General features: G+C 38.8%; 1 protein-coding gene across 7 annotated transcripts in view; it reads right to left on the bottom strand.

Moving 5' to 3' along the window:
* PTPRK (protein tyrosine phosphatase receptor type K) overlaps positions 1–15,954 on the bottom strand; it is a 432,976-nt gene that overhangs the window by 225,695 nt on the left and 191,327 nt on the right. For all 7 annotated transcript variants that reach the window (XM_087718519.1, XM_087718514.1, XM_087718515.1 and 4 more), the window contains exons 4-5: positions 10,372–10,453; positions 7,409–7,524 (exon numbers count right to left, since the gene is read on the bottom strand). In XM_087718519.1, the coding sequence (XP_087574645.1) occupies positions 7,409–7,524; positions 10,372–10,453 (198 nt within the window). The remainder of the gene's footprint in view (positions 1–7,408; positions 7,525–10,371; positions 10,454–15,954) is intronic.

The following is a 15,954-nucleotide window of genomic DNA, read 5'->3' as shown; positions in this document are numbered from 1 at the left end:
TTTTAGGATTAATGGACAAATAGGCAAAAATCCCATTAAAGATTATTTCAATATATAAAATAATAAATATATTACTCTGGTAAGCTTATTATATGCAAAGGGACGGAAAGATTTAACTGTATCCACTGTGAAGTAATAGTTGGTTTAGTTAAAGATTGTGCTGAAATGGATACATTGACTTCTTTGATTAGAGAAAAGACATTATCTACATTTATTGAAGGTGCAAAGCTCTTATGGACCTTTTTGGATAAAAATGTAAAAAACCTTGTGATTAATGGATTTGATGATTAGTCAGGTTATATTAGGGAAAGAAAAGTAAAATAACTTTTTAGACAAAGGTTAGAATATATTTGTACTCATAAGTGCATTGAAGATACTGGAAGTTACTGCAGCTTATATATTTTTCCTTCTTTTCTATTTTTTTCAACTCTTTTTCTCCTTTCTTTGAACTTTTTATGTTGCTTTTTCCCCCTCCCTTGATTTATATTAGTTTGTAGTAGTTTTTAATATTCTTTTTTAAAAGTTTCAATGAAAACTTCCAGATTTGACTTGCCAACTGGGGAGGCATTTAGCCAGCACCTAAAGCCTCAGCAGGCAGATTGGCTTCTTTCCTATATCTCTATCTGCATAGGATTATACCAGTCAAGCTTTAATTTTCTTTTTCTTTTTTCCTAAGTGAATGTGATCATCTTTTAATTTTGGTCATATCAAAATCGATGGTAGCACCCTGGCCTGCATGTCAGAATGCAAACAGAATTGCACAAGGAGGCCAAGCTTCTCTGCCCAAGCCAAATGGTGTGTGGATGCCAAGACACAACAGTGATAGATAGACTCATTAGTGATTCAGTTATGAACAACTAAACTGGGAGCCAGGGCATATGGTTTAGCAGATGCTCCAAGCACAAGGCTTTATGGGTGGGGCATTACAGGTGCTATCTTATTCTGGGCATATAAGTGAGATCTAAAACCTTTTGGGACAGTTTATGCTACTCATTATTATTCCAAAACAAATAAACAAGAGATAGCTTAATGTTGAAAGACAAAGGGTAAAAATGGCTTTGATATTGACACTGAACTAACAAAAACTTAGCTGAATGGCATAAATCAGGATATTTTTAAAATCCTTATTCTTTGTCCTTCCTATTGGATGTTGTATTTGAAATTATTTTATATTGTTCTCGAAATGTTCCAATCCATTTGAGGTTTACCAAAGCATCCAATTCCATCCATCCATTCATATTCATCCCCTCTATACATTGTATGAACAAACGTATGTCCACTGAATAAATCACAGGACAAAGCAAACTTTTGGATTATTCAATGACTTCAACAATTCCTGAAAATGAAAAGAATTCACAAAATCATAGCAACAATGGTTTTGTGAAGCAGTAGGGAGTTGGACTAGAAGATCTCTAAGGTCCCTTCCAACTCTGTTATTCTATTCTAATGGAGACTCTGTGCTCCTTTGGTGTTTGCTAGGCTTATCTACCATTAGAACTTCATTCTCCATTCTGTCACCTGCCTATCCAAACAGACCAGGACTAACAGCTCAGGACAGTGATCCTGTCTGCTTTATCTTTTTAACCAAGAAACTGGTCCAGATATGCATTACCTTCCCAATAAAAATTGTGCGCACCCAGATGGAGTACTGAGTTTGCTTCTTGTTTCTCTGTCAGTAAAACACAGCTTATGTGGTTACAGAAATGCCTTTCCCACTATACCTATTGACCATGGAAACAATTTCCTTCACACCCAATTGTCTCTGGCTCCTTAAAGATTCTTATTTGGTTTATGCTCAAGATCTCTATTAAAAGGAACTGAAGTTGGAGGAGAGTCACACCCTTCACTCAAAGGTATTATGGAATCCCTGGAGCGATAATTGGTTTCAGGCAGGATAGCTTCTGAATGGCTATAAAGCAGGGGTGTCAAACTTGATTTCATTGAGGGCCACATAGGGTTATGTTTGACATTAGGGGGGCAGGGTTGGCATGGCCTTGGTGGGCATGGCCAGCTTGACATCACTTGTGCTGGGGACGCCTGTGGTGGCTCATGTGCTCTGCCAATGAAAACAGACTCCTGTGCTCCTTTTTTGGCTGCAATGGCTTCCTGCAACCCTCTGTCAGTGGAAACAGAGCTCGGGAGGGCTGCATATGGCTCTCCCGAGCTCTGTTTTTGCTGGCAGAGGTACGACAGGCTGGTCCTTTACTGTTTCCAGGGTGGCCCTACAGGTCAGATCTAAGCACCCGCAAGCCGGATCTGGCCCTGTATAAGGACATGTTTACAAGACACTTAATTTATTACTACAAATCCATTTCCTGGAGTTGCACAATGTACTGAAGTATAAACTAGCTGAATGGATAGATAAACAGGCTTCATTCACTTATTTCGCTCAGGTGAAGTCATATATTTTTTTCAGCTGCTAGATCTTGAATTGTGTGACATGTTGTATGAAAGCAGCCAATGGAAACAAGGAATCTGGTTGAAATCTGCACAGTTCCCTTTAGGCTAGAACCCAGAAGCTCCAGGCACAACTTGGCATAGGGATTCTGGTACAGTGCCAAAACCTTGCAGTCCTTTCCAGGCTAATTCCCAAATGCCTCTTACTTCAAGCCCCTACAGTCTGATATAAAGGTTGTGCTTGTACCCAGAAAAGCCAGTATTGAAACAGAACCCAGGAAAACATTTCTGTCTGTGAAACCAATCTTAGAAGCAGGTGGAAAAGAGATATCATAATCTGTCAGTGTCAACATACCCATTATGTTAAAGGACAGTCCTGGCCTTTTATGAGTTGGTAGTTCCACAAGATCTGTACAAACTATTCTCTCCATTGGTGAAGAACTCCTACATGCCTCACTCATGGAAGGCACTTCAGGATAGGCACTAGCCAATGAAAGAAGATGGCATTCAAACAGACCAAAAGGATAGCCAGGCAGACCTAATCTATGCTGAGCAGCAAGCCAAGAAGAATATCAAGAAGTAGGTTCCAGCCAATGAAGAACAGATGATGAGCAAACCCTGTCCAGGATCAGCAGCAGCAACACAAGATGTGATCAGGGTTTTATAGAAGAATGGAAGATGAGAGCAAAAAAACTACACAAATGTTGCAGATGACCATACTCTAAGCCCCAGATACTCTGTTGGTCTGTTTATTTTCCTCCAGTCATTAAAATTCTAACTGCATTTGTGGAAGGGAAGCTGATCTGCCTAAGCAAAGTGAGACTTGCACTTTCTACTCAAATTCTCCCACAGACAGCTGGATCACTGTCAAAATGTTATTCTATGTGGAGAAACTGTAGCCATGACCCCATATTCATTGCTCTAGAAGAACATCATGGAAGAAAGCAATTCATCAGTAGAATTCACACATATTTGAAATTCAAAGTGAGAAATGGTTAAATGAATCAATATTTGCTATATAAGACATAAAGCCAAAAAGCCCCCAAATACTTAGAACTGCACAGCTATGTCTGAGAATATATACACTTTCAATGAAGGATGTGGAATGATTTGAAATAAGGCAATATTCTCGAGCAAGAGAGCCATGTTATAATCCTAGGCAATTATTCTTTGGAGTAAGAAATGTATGGTTGACTTCTTCCAGCAGTTTCATGCTGAAAAGCTTTGGGAAACAGGATGGAAAAAGCAAAAAGGGCAAAGGAGTTTCTTAGTACCATCTTCTCAAAGAGTTTCCTAGACAGAATTCAACAATTGGAATTCAGGTACACAAGCTCTATTCTGGCAATAGGAGCTGGTAGTATTGTATATTAGAGTATTGTATTATGAATCACAAATGGTATCAGGAAAACCCATTGCTACCTCATTCCTCAAACCAGTCCTAACTAAAACAGTCATCTTACTTCATTTTGCTATTATGTATATACATACAGATAAAATCCACCCTCCCTCTCTCGGGGAGGGGGGAAGGAGCAATGTTCCCTCTAATTTTTTTTCAGTGGGAGCAGAAAAGTATAGTGTTTGAGCGGCATATTTTCATGCCTGAGCACCTGAATTTTTTTCACAGATGTCACCTAAGACAACAATGAAATCAGTATTATTTGAAACTCAAAGTTATGTTTATTCAAGGTACCTGCTTAATTAAAAGTGTTATATAATATCAGTATCACTTAACAACTCTCCTGCTTAGCAACCAAAATGTTGGCTCAGAAAGTCTGGCATTTGAAGCATGCAAATCTTAAAGCTGTTGTTACAACACCCTCGCACCCCTAACCCTTTAGAAAAAAAACCTCAGGGGTCTTCAAACCTGACAGTTTTAAGACTTGTGGACTTCAACTCCCAGAATTCCTCCTCCAGTCATGTTGGCTCAGAAACTCTGCCATTGAAGCATGCAAGTGTTAAAGCTGTCAAGTTACAAGATCCTTGCACCCCTAACCCTTCAGAAAAAAAATCTCAGGAGTCTTCAAACCTGACAGCTTAAGACTTGTGGACTTCAACTCCCAGAATTCCTTCTCCAGTCATGTTGCAGCGACGTCATCTGCGTGGATCTGCTCCATCTTCGGGTTTTTTTCACAGGGGGCAGGGCTGCCGCTGAAGATGCCGACGAGCCCCCACCACCACCAGAATAACTGCTGCCGCCTCCCCCTCCTCCTCCAAGAGGACCACCACATTTGCTGCCTGGTGCTGTGGCTGAGGTGAAGCTGCCAAAGCTCCTGCTGGCACCACCTCCACTCGGAGCACCTGAGCTGGGCACCGCATTTACCCCTGCCACCGCCTGATCCTCTGCCATGCTTTTGAGAAGACATGAGGCCTTTTTTCCCTGCTCCCGCCCCCTCCACTGCCTTCCTACTGGCTCCCGTAGCCTCATGGCTCCTCAAAAGCACGGCAGAGGAGGAAGGGGGAAGGATAATGTGGGGACCAGCTAAGGTGCTCCACTTCAGAGGGAGGCACCACTGCCACAGGCGGGGGTGCTGACGGGAGCTTTGGCTGCTTCATCTCAGCCGCGGCATCGGATGGCAAATCCAGTTCTGTTAGAGGAGGAGGGGGAGGCAGCAGATATTCTGGTGGCGGCAGGGGCTTTGGGGGGGGGGTTACTTCAGCTGCAGCGCTGGGCGCAAGCGGCTAGGATTGGCCGCCCACAAAGGACCTCCCCGGGCTTGCTTTGCTGAACACAGGGGCGACTGATGCTAGTTTGAGCGGCTGCGGCTGGCACAAACTACCGTCAGTCGCTCCGTGCTCATCAAAACAAGTCTGGGGAGGTCCTTTGCAGGTAGCCAGTTCTAGCTGCCTGCAAAGGACTTCCCCACGTTTCCTTTGACAGAAATCACTGTGCGGCAGTTAGAAACTGCTGTGCGGGGTTTTCTTGCCACGTGCGCGGCCACGCAGCCGCGCACCTCAGAGGGAACAGTGGGAAGGAGAGAGAATTAAGACATCAGTCGCCAACTCTGGCCCTAGAAATGTGTAACCCAATCCACATAGCCCACATCAGATAGAGCAGTGATGGAGAACCTTTTCCGCACCGAGTGCTGAAAAGGGAGCATACGTGCTCGTCAGGGCCACAACTCGGAAGAAGAGCTACCCAGGGGGCATGTGCGCACTTCCTGTTTCTGGCATGCACATGCACCAGCCAGCTAGTCTTCAGTTTCCTGGCCCGCATGTGCGCATGATGACCAGTTGGCTGTCGCACATGCTTATGCCAAAAAACGGAAGACTTGCTCTTCCAGTTTCTGGCACTGCTGCACGCATAATGGCCAGCTGATATCGCACACACATGCACATCAGAAGCCTGGAAGAGGAACGGTTGATGCCACGTATGTCAGGCAACATGGCTCTGTGTGCCACTTTGGACATGCGTGCCATAGGTTCACCATCACAGAGATAGAGCATGCAAGTTGTAACTATTTCAAACCTTTTGAAATGCCTAAAAACTATTGATTTTTTTACATAATAATTTCAATCTCACTAAATTTGTAAGCAGAATGCTTCCAGATCATGAAAGAGTTAGGAGATATGGATGCATATGTACAAGAATAAGTCACCTTACCTGCTTCCTTGGAAAAGTAAGTACTCAAAGCAATGATTGCCAAGTAATAATGATTTAAAGGAGATTTTTCACTGACTACAAGTGGTAGTTTTGGCAATTTCTCATTACTTTTGAAGATGCTCAATATTCAGTTAGGACTCCACTTTCTTGAAATGTCTTCCAGTAAACCATATAAAGACCATTAAAATAATGTCTGCTGTTCTGTACTTTGCTTAAATAGCCAATTAATTCTTTCTCTTAGGCTTTTTTTCTTCTTATTGGTTTAATTGTAGGATTTAAATATTTCAACTGCATGTATATTTTTAAATTAAAGCTCAAGGCTGAGCTTTTGGATTAATTAAACTGAGATATCATGCAATGCAGTACCAATGAACATTCCTGAAAAATAGAACGCTATAACTTCTATGCTTTGTTTTCATAGAAGTGTGTGAAGTTCAGACTACTCAGTACTTGGGCTCCCTTCTATGAATTGCTTACACCACTCTGTATATGCAAGATTTGGCTGGAATTATTTTCAGTTACCTTATTATTTTTAAACAAAGGCAAGCTAAACCAAGGTTTGTTAAATAAGTCATAATGTCCTAGCTTGCGCATAATACTAAGCTGTAATAAGTGAATTTATGTGTCCTACTAAATCATATTCCTCAACAAATTGGATTATGTCTTACTGTAATACAGGAGCCTATCCTATATGGTTAAGTTATCACATTATAAATATGCACAGCTGAACTGGCCTCATCTATGCAGTGGTTAATGTACTGGAACAGAAACTGTGAGCCCATGAGTTCCAGCCTTCCCTTAGGCACGAAAGCCCACCTCACTATTTTGCCTTGAATTGTATAAAATAAAGATGGTGTATATTCCTATTAATAGTAATAATAAGTAATTGTAATCAGAAATGGCAGCTGCTTTGCCCCAGTTCACAGATATGTGCCTGTAAAATGCCTTGCTCGTTGTTCCCAGAAGTAGGTTGTTGCTTTCAGATGTACTAGAGAATGCTGTCCCATTGCCAGTTCTGGTTGTCAATCACACTGAACCGCCAATCATCCCATTTTGCAGAATGGGAGGTGCACCATGATCTGTTTCTCAGGCAGAAAATTATGTGGGACTAGCTTTGTGACATTATGTTATCAGCTTGATTTTATGAAGGCCTGTCTACCAACGATACACCAACCTACACAGAATTTATCAGCTTGCAACTTAAAAGAATGAATCCCACAGAAAAAGAGGATATGGCATAGTTTCTCCCTCATTCTTCTCGCCTGCAGAATGGAAACAAAATTCCATATGTGCAAGCCAGATAGAGGAAGGTGGCATTTAAACAGTCTGTCATATACAATCTTTGAGGAACTGGAGACTTTGTTTTTATCAGAAGGGTCTGACCATTAAATGGGTCAGGTTGAGCCTTACCTGCAGCCATAACTTGTTCTTCACTGCATCCCTTCCTGTAGCAATGCACTGAAATGTTGCATTCTGACCTGCATTGACCTCTACATCCCCCAGCCTCAAGAAATGAGGAGATTTATCTGCAGAGATAGGGAAAGCAGAAAGTTACCAAAGGCTACTCTCAGTCACATTTTTTTAAAAAACATCCCCCAAAGATACACAGAAATAGTTACCAGAGTTACCAAAGTGTATTTTCAGTCACATTTTTACAACCCCCCCCCCCCCCAATGATACACATGGAGTCTTTAGGGGAAAAGAAATTCATACATGGAAGAAAAAAATGTTTTAGCTCAGTAAGAAGAATGGCCAAATAGGATGCGAAGAAATTGCAAACCTGAATGTGAATTTCAATAATATTCAATGTGAAAACTTAATTAGCTATATATTATGGTAGGTTGGGGGGATGTGGAGTCCTGTCAGTAAATATTATCTGCATTGCAGACATAGCATTGTTTGAAACAGTGACAAACCTTTTTATACTTTCTGCATTGCCTCAGGGAAAGCTCTAGGACAAAACTCTGTTTATGAAAAAAAATGGGTTGAAAAAGGCACTGACAGAAGATAAGGTATTATTATTAAAACAGTGTTTCTCAACCTCAGTGTTTCTCAACTTCAATCTTAAGGTGGGTATACTTCAACTCCCAGAATTCCACAGTCAGTCCACATATCCATAGTTACTGAGGTTGAAAAATACTGCATTAAGGTAAAGACTCTCTCAGGTGGAGTCCAGCTTCTTGTGAATACATGGAGATACCCACATAGAGGTTTTGTTTTTTGTTTGTTTTTGTTCCAAAACGCAGGTGCAATTTGTCATGATCTTTTTCCAGGTTTCTGAGGGGGAGGTGTCTGTTTTTATATTCCGATCTAGACTGTAGGTTTGAGATTTCATATCCTACTCCTAAATTAGTAAGGATTAGGGATAAGAAATATTGACATTATGTTTAGTTTAGTTTCCACAAACTCTGTTTCACTTGTTATTGCACTCTTCCAGAGCATGCACTGATTATAAGTAAGTATAATCTTTATTGTCATTGTACTTAAATGCAATGAAATTGGTTATAATGAATTTCTTCAAGTCTGTCTGTGAGGCATCTTGGAAACTTCAAACAATTAAAATGTACAAACATCCAAAGGATGTTAGGTCCTAGAAGGACATTTCTCCAGAATTTTAGCTCCATTAATACCTTGCTAATTTTGATCGCTAAATCAAAGACTTATCATTATTAACACCTTCTCATTACTCAGATATTTGACTCATGGGCATCAGCACAGTGGAGGTGGTTGATTGAGTAACATCATGTCCCACCTACCCCATTCCACCCCCACCCTCCCAATGTATTCTTAGAGTTTAATTTTGGGTTTTAATGTATTTATGTTTCAAAGCGAAGAGCCATGGTGGAGCAGTGGTTAGAATGCAGTATTGCAGGCTAATTCTATTTCCTGCCAGGGTTTGATCCTGACTGATTTAAGATTGACTCAGCCTTCCATCCGTCTGAAGTTGATACGGTAAAATGAGGATCCAGGTTGTTGGGGGCACTATGCTGACTTTATAAACCACTTAGAGAAGGCTATAAAGCAGTCTGAAGCGGTATATAAATCTAAGTGCTATTGTTATTGCTAATGTAGTATTGCTGATTTCTATGACTGTGAGCTGCCCAGAGTTACTTATATAAGTTGAGCTGCCAATAAATTTTATAAACAATTAAACAAACAAATAAATTCTTGGTCTTATTGGGGAAGAGCTGATGGAAGTTGCTTTGGCTCTGTTGGTGCATACAACCTGTTAGCCCAACAGGACATATGAAACTTAAAAAATCCAATGCTATATAGGTCAGGACTATTTTCACTATAACAGCTATAGTAGCAGAATCTGAATACTTCCTCTGCTCCCACACACACTTTATCTTTGTGTGAACTAAGTGGGGGCTTGTCTGAGATATTTATTTACCATATTTTTTGAGTATAAGACACACATTCCCCCCCCCCCTAAAAGAGTGTGGAAATGTTGGTGCGTCTTATACACCGAATACAGCCATTTTTGGCCTCCCGAAGCTCTGCCCCCGGGTTATTTTTCACCAAAACGGGGATGTTTTTGCCTTCTCCCCCCCCCCAGAAGCACTCTGCAGGCTTCAGCAGGTCTGGGGGAAGGGAAAAATGCCCCCATTTTGATGAAAAACAGCCCGTTTTTGCGTTCCCCCAGCCTTGCTGAAGCCCGCAGAGTGCTCCTGAGGGCTGAGGAGGACAACAACTTTTTTTCTTACTTACGTCTTCAAAATCTTGGTGTGTCTTATACACTGCTACATCTTAAAGTCCGAAAAATATGGTAAGTTAGTTTCTTGGACTGGTCTCAAACCCCACTTATCTGACCACTGCCTTGATAGGAGCTCTTCCGTCACTCCTTCAAGACTATTCTGACTGCACTTAGTGCAACCTGGGGGTCTTCCCATGGTTCCAATCCTCTGTCACAGGAATTTCCAAAGATATGACCCCAAATAAAACAACTGCAAGACCTGTCAGTAGAGAGACAGCTGTCCATATCCGAAAATAGACATTTTTCAGAACTGTCACAACACAGAACAAACAACAAAAATAGGATTTGTCAATTGTTATTACCTGCTTCTATTATTGGGAGTAACATGAATTTTAAAAATTCAGCTCACAATAAAACTATTAGATACACTTTATTTCACTTTCATTACAGTCGAGTGGGAGAGAATAACTGAATTAAAATAATTATGTGATAACAAAATAACATTTATGACTTTGACATCCTCCTTTTCTTTTTCTAACACGTTAGAAAAGAAAAAGATAGAAAAACAGTGGTAGCAGCCAGACACCAATGGCTGAATAATGAAAACACCAGTCTGACAATATTGAGCTTCTCTTAGAAAAGACAGAGAAAAGTGTGCCTCTTAATCATTACTTACCACAAGGGTAGCTCAGAACCTGGATGTCATCAATGGCAATGTAGCCATTTCTTCCATCTGAGACTTCAGCCTCAAATATTACCTGTCAAGGAGAAAGAAGAAATGTTTATAACACACATGGCAATGGAATTCCCACTGGTCTGGAGTGAGGAGTGCATTTTCTCATTAAAGCCAAATGTTCTGCTGTATTTCACGAATAGATTTAATCGTGTTCACTGTTTTTTTATTTATTCAAAGATTAAGTTCTTAATTAATACTTGTCAATGCTCACTTTTCAGTGGCCTCTTACGCAGAATTTACCATTTTAAAAAGAGCTAGAGTTTCCAGGTGAAAGAGACAATGATTTTTCAGCTTTTTTTCCTCACGATATTGTCTAGGAGACAAGCCTTCCAGAGTGACAGAGAAAGTAAAAACTGAATTTGCCTGCAACTATTTTTATTCTTTGCTAAGCATGTGATAAAAATGTTACACACGAAATAATGAAGGCATTGGTATTATACTATGGGCAGTAGCTTGGAATTACTGTCTGCTATGAATAGTCCTTGTATGCCTTTGATTAGCAAGGTCTAAGAATTTTCATGAAAAAGTGAGGGAGCACATTTAGGCAATGTTCCTTAGGAATTTTGTGGGAAGAACGGACAATTTTTACCTGTAATACCATTTCCTGTGCTATTTTGGCAATGCCCTGGCCCTCTTCTAGAGCTTTTTAGGTAGCAGAAAGCAGAAAGTAGAAAGAAGAAAGGGCAAAACTTTTTCTTTCTCCTTCTTTTCTCCTACGAAGAAATTCCTAAATCTAAACTTTATCATACCATATTAAAGTTTATCACATTCAACTTAGATCTATCCTAATGTAACACCTGTTCTGAAAACTTAATGGACTGTATATACCATTCTGATAGCCCTTCCTTCAACTGCTGAGCATCAGGGCCCAGATATCTCTTAAAAATTAATGTGCTGTACATTGTCATTCAAGTACAAAGGATCTGTATGTTTAATTTCTGGTAGAGGGTCTGAACCTAGAGTACACCACCTCGCTATCGCCTAATAATCCCCAATAATGATGGCACTGAAAAAGTGGTGCCTATTGGTAGAAACATAACTCATTATATTTAGGTAGTTTATTTATTTATATTGTGAATAAACTTGGAGGGGGGCGGATTGATGCACACTTTTCTTATTTGATTTTTTTAAAAAGAAAACTAAGTAATGCTTCCTTTCTTGAAAAGAATCTTCGTTATAAATATTTTAATTAATTACAGTCTTATCAAAATATATTATATGCCACATCAATAAATACTTTTATTGAGATAATCAGGCAATCTCCACCACCAGAAACAGCAGAAGGCAGAAGAAGAAGCAATGGATGGAAGCTAATCAAGGAGAAAAACAACTAAGGAGAAATTTCCTGACAGTGAGAAGAATTAACCAATGGAACAGCTTGCCTTCAGAAGTTGTGGGTGCTGCATTAACTGGAGGTTTTTAAGAAGAGACTAGACAGTCATTTGTCCAGAATGTATAGAATCTCCTGCTTGTGTATGGAATTGGACTAGAAGACCTCCAAGGTCTCTTCCAACTCCGTTATTCTGTTATCAAAATGATATAGACAATGACTCTAAAAGTAGGGAGGGAGGGGGGGAAGGAAGCAAGGAAGATATCAGATATGAACAGTACTCTCTTATTCTCAAATAGTGCTAATTTAAATAAAAAAAGACTCCTCCCACCATTTATCAGAATCCACAGAAAACAACTAATTCTTTATATATGCAAGTACACCCAAACCTGCCACATGAAAAATTATCCTCTTGTTTTAAAAATATTCAGTGCTGTAACAAGGAAAAAGCAAACATTGACAAATAAATTATTGGTCTTTTGACAAGCCTTACATTTATAATAAGAAGAAGGAAGATAATCCCTTTTTCACAACAGAAGTGTATTTCTTTTTTTAAAAAAAAAATAACCATGCTATTATGACCATGTTATTTTAGCAACTAACTGATAATTGATAGTATGCAGAATGCAATTTCTGCAATCATTACATGATCTATAGAAATTAACTGAACTTGTACAGGAGAGAGGGTAGGGGGTGGAGAGAATATTTGAGACAGTCTAACTCACATAAAGAGAAAAATGGAAAACATACCTATCTCAGGTTTTTCAAAATGTGTGTAAAATTTGCATCCTAACAGTTGCAGTCACTTTGTTCCAAAGAAATACAATTTTAATTCACAGTTCTAACCACAAAGAAAACATGTAGTATATTTATTGCAAACTTGTAACTTGGTTAACTGACAAAATCAATACAGAGAAGCAAGTTTCTAAGCAAGCAAACATTGTTGTAGTGCTATGGCATCGATGTTTAGGCCACCGTAAGGGTACAGAGAATCTATTTACATTATCCAGTTGTCAAATTACATGTACTAAATATATCGTTCTGAAGAATAATATTACACAGAACTTTCCCAAAGAGAGCCCAGATTAAGAGACTGTAGTGCACAGTTCGAAACTGGATGAGGAAGTGGGGAAGAGTTTCAGGGTAGCTGCAGAATCACTCAGAATCACTCAGGATATATTGTATTTAGTAGTTTAGAAGGTTATAACTTCAATTCGGCAAGAATATGTCCCTGAGATGTGAGAAAATTAAGGATGGGATTCATTTGGATCTCAGTGTGTCATCTTTGGACTTGGGCCTGACACAAACCTAAATATAAATTCAGTATCTAGTTCCTGACACTTCTGTTCCTGATTTCTCTTTTATTTTCAATAAATCTGATTAAAGAAGCCTCAGTGAGCATATTGTTGTCAGGTGTAATAACAAAATCCTAAATTCTTCTCCACCTTGCATATTCTCTAAGCTTATTTGCTCAATTCTTGATACCTTCAATTGAACCGTTTTCTGTTATTCTACAATAATCTGATTGTGTCCATGTTTCTTCATGGGAATAAAAAGAAATCATCTCTCATTCTGTATCTCTTATCTGATATTGTGAACATTATACAACAATATATTAGGTCCAATGTTGCAATGGGCTCTAATTAGGATTGAAAGACCAGAAGAGATATAGCCAACCCTGAAGGCAAATAGGGCTTTGTGGCCATTATGACAACTGGATATTTTAAGGTATGAAAGGCTTTGGAATTTATAGTTGCATACACAATATGTGTCAATATAAAAACTATTAAATATGGAGAAGTAGAAGAATCTATATGTAGCGTGGACACAGAAATTGATACCGCTAGTTTGTTCTCACAAAACTAGCTGGAATAAATTCCACTTCCTCATATGACAAATAAATGGTTCTGACAAAACAAAATGTTTTCTCTTTTTCTCCTTGCAATTTATTTTCCCCTTGCTGGGTTCTAGTATACATCATTAAGATGAGCAGAGAGGCAGAATTCAGAACTGTCCAAAACCTAATCGTCCTTATCATTTTAGCAGATCATTCAGCTGGCATATCATTTTGTTCTGTCCAACTATAGGAAGACATGGATTCTTGCTAGCTTAATTATCTGAAACTTGAGCTGAGGTATATATAGGTCACTTCTAATATCTGGAGTCAAGAACATTAAAAAATTGGATGCAGAAGGGAAAGACATCCCAACAACATGGAAGAAAACTTATATATCAGCTTGGAAGTAAAATACTTCATGCTATCCCCCCCCACCCCCCATTCTGCTTAACTGAAATCCTAATGCATTCTGATTCATGAAGTTCCAGATTCATTTCTAGTTAAATGGTTTTTATAATTAAATGAATGACTTACTAAAACAAAGTTTCTCTTTCTTTACATTAAAAAGTATAATATGGGAACATGTAAGTAATTCTATGTATGTTAATTATATATCTTAAATACCAGAAATAGAAGGTATTCTGTTTTGAAGACATGGAAACTAACTAAAAATACTGTAAGCACGTACAAAAAGTTAATTATTTTTTCCTCTTTTATAAATATAATGATAAAGCCACACACTTTATTGTATGCAAAAGGCTGTAATTTTATAGTTGTCTGGTTCTATAACTGTACAAGTCTATGAAGATCACCCTTGAAGAAGGAATTCAGTGACTATTATATAAACATTATCTTAGCCAGAATAGATAGGTAGCATGAAGGAAAAGTTCAATATTTTCCTGCTTTGATTCTCTTTAGTACAAGAAGAGAGATAAATCTCTGCCAAATTTTAAGCTTCTGTCATTATAATCTGTAACAATAAAATATTTTTATGTAGTGTCTCTCCTCTGAATTGGTTTACATTGAATGGTTGACAACAATTTCCACCAGCTATTGTGTTACCAGAGAGATGGTTTTGGTTCAGTGTTAAAGATGCAAAGTCAAGGAAGAAAGACCAAATATAACCACTTAGCAGAATAAGATTGTGGACGAAAAGCCAAAGAAGCTTTGTGGATTTTTCATTATATACTGAAAAATATGACAGGAAATTACAACCATGCAGGCATCATGCAGAAAATGAGGGAATATTTTTAAAAGTTTCTCCACCTAATTCTCACAGTGCTATCTAATGCCTATGAATGTTTACACATGTTGTATGGCTGTAATATTATTATTTACCCTTATCATCTTTATTCTCTTTTCTTTTTGGTATATCATCATTATTATTATGTGGTTAATCTTTGGTGAGATTCACAGCCTTTGGGGATGGTTGGTAGCTCAACAGCTTGAGTCCTAAACAAGGACCTAGGAACTGTTAAGGTAACATCGGAGGATATAAACTGTTCCAAGTAGGGTGGTTTTTTGTAGAATCAAAATGTTCAAGTCTGATAAATTTAAAATTTCCAAATAGTGAGGTAGCCCTTTGGGTATTGCTCCAAGGGCTCCAATTGCAATCAGGACAACATACGATTTCTTTTTCCATAGTCGCTCAACTTCAATTTGCAAGTCCTGGTACTTTGTGATTTTTCCTTGCTGTTTATCTTCAATTCGTGCATCTCCAGGTATTGCAATGTCAATGAACCATACTTTTTTCTTTTCAACTATTGTTATGTCAGGTGTGTTGTGGGCCAAGTTCCTGTCAGTCTGAATTATGAAGTCCCACAAGATCTTGACTTTTTCATTTTCATTTTCTAAAACCTTCTGAACCTGATGTTCCCAGTGGTTTTTGCTGTACTCAAATCCAAACTTTTGGCACAATTTCCAGTGAATGATCTTAGCAACACGATCATGGCGTTGTAGGTAGTCAGTTTGTGAAATTTTGTTGCACCCACTGATCAAGTGGTCAATTGTCTCATCTTTCTCATTACAGAGGTGACATTTGCCTTCATGTAGTTTGTGGCTAAGGCTTGTTCTTGAGCTGCCAAAATAAAGCCTTCTGTTTCTTTTTTCAGTGCTCCTGATCTTAACCAGTTCCAAGTTAGCTTTTGGTCAGCTTTGCCTTCAATATTTTTCAAGTATTGGCTATGCATAGCTTTGTTTTTCCAATTTTCAGCTCACTTCTCAATTACTTCTTTCCTATATTCAGCTTTTGACTTAGTTGTCTTTAAAAGGCCTCCTTTATTTACTTCCTTAATCATTGGTTCTTTACTATTCTGGATGTAATCATTCAAGCTGTATTTTTCTTCTTCCACAGTCT

The sequence above is a fragment of the Thamnophis sirtalis genome, unplaced genomic scaffold (assembly GCF_051295495.1).
Source record: "Thamnophis sirtalis isolate CommonGarterSnake01/CBP01778 unplaced genomic scaffold, rThaSir2_p1.2 scaffold_6, whole genome shotgun sequence".
Classification (NCBI taxonomy): domain Eukaryota; kingdom Metazoa; phylum Chordata; class Lepidosauria; order Squamata; family Natricidae; genus Thamnophis; species Thamnophis sirtalis.
Note: the sequence above shows the minus strand (reverse complement) of the source record. Positions and strands in the feature narration are given on the sequence as shown.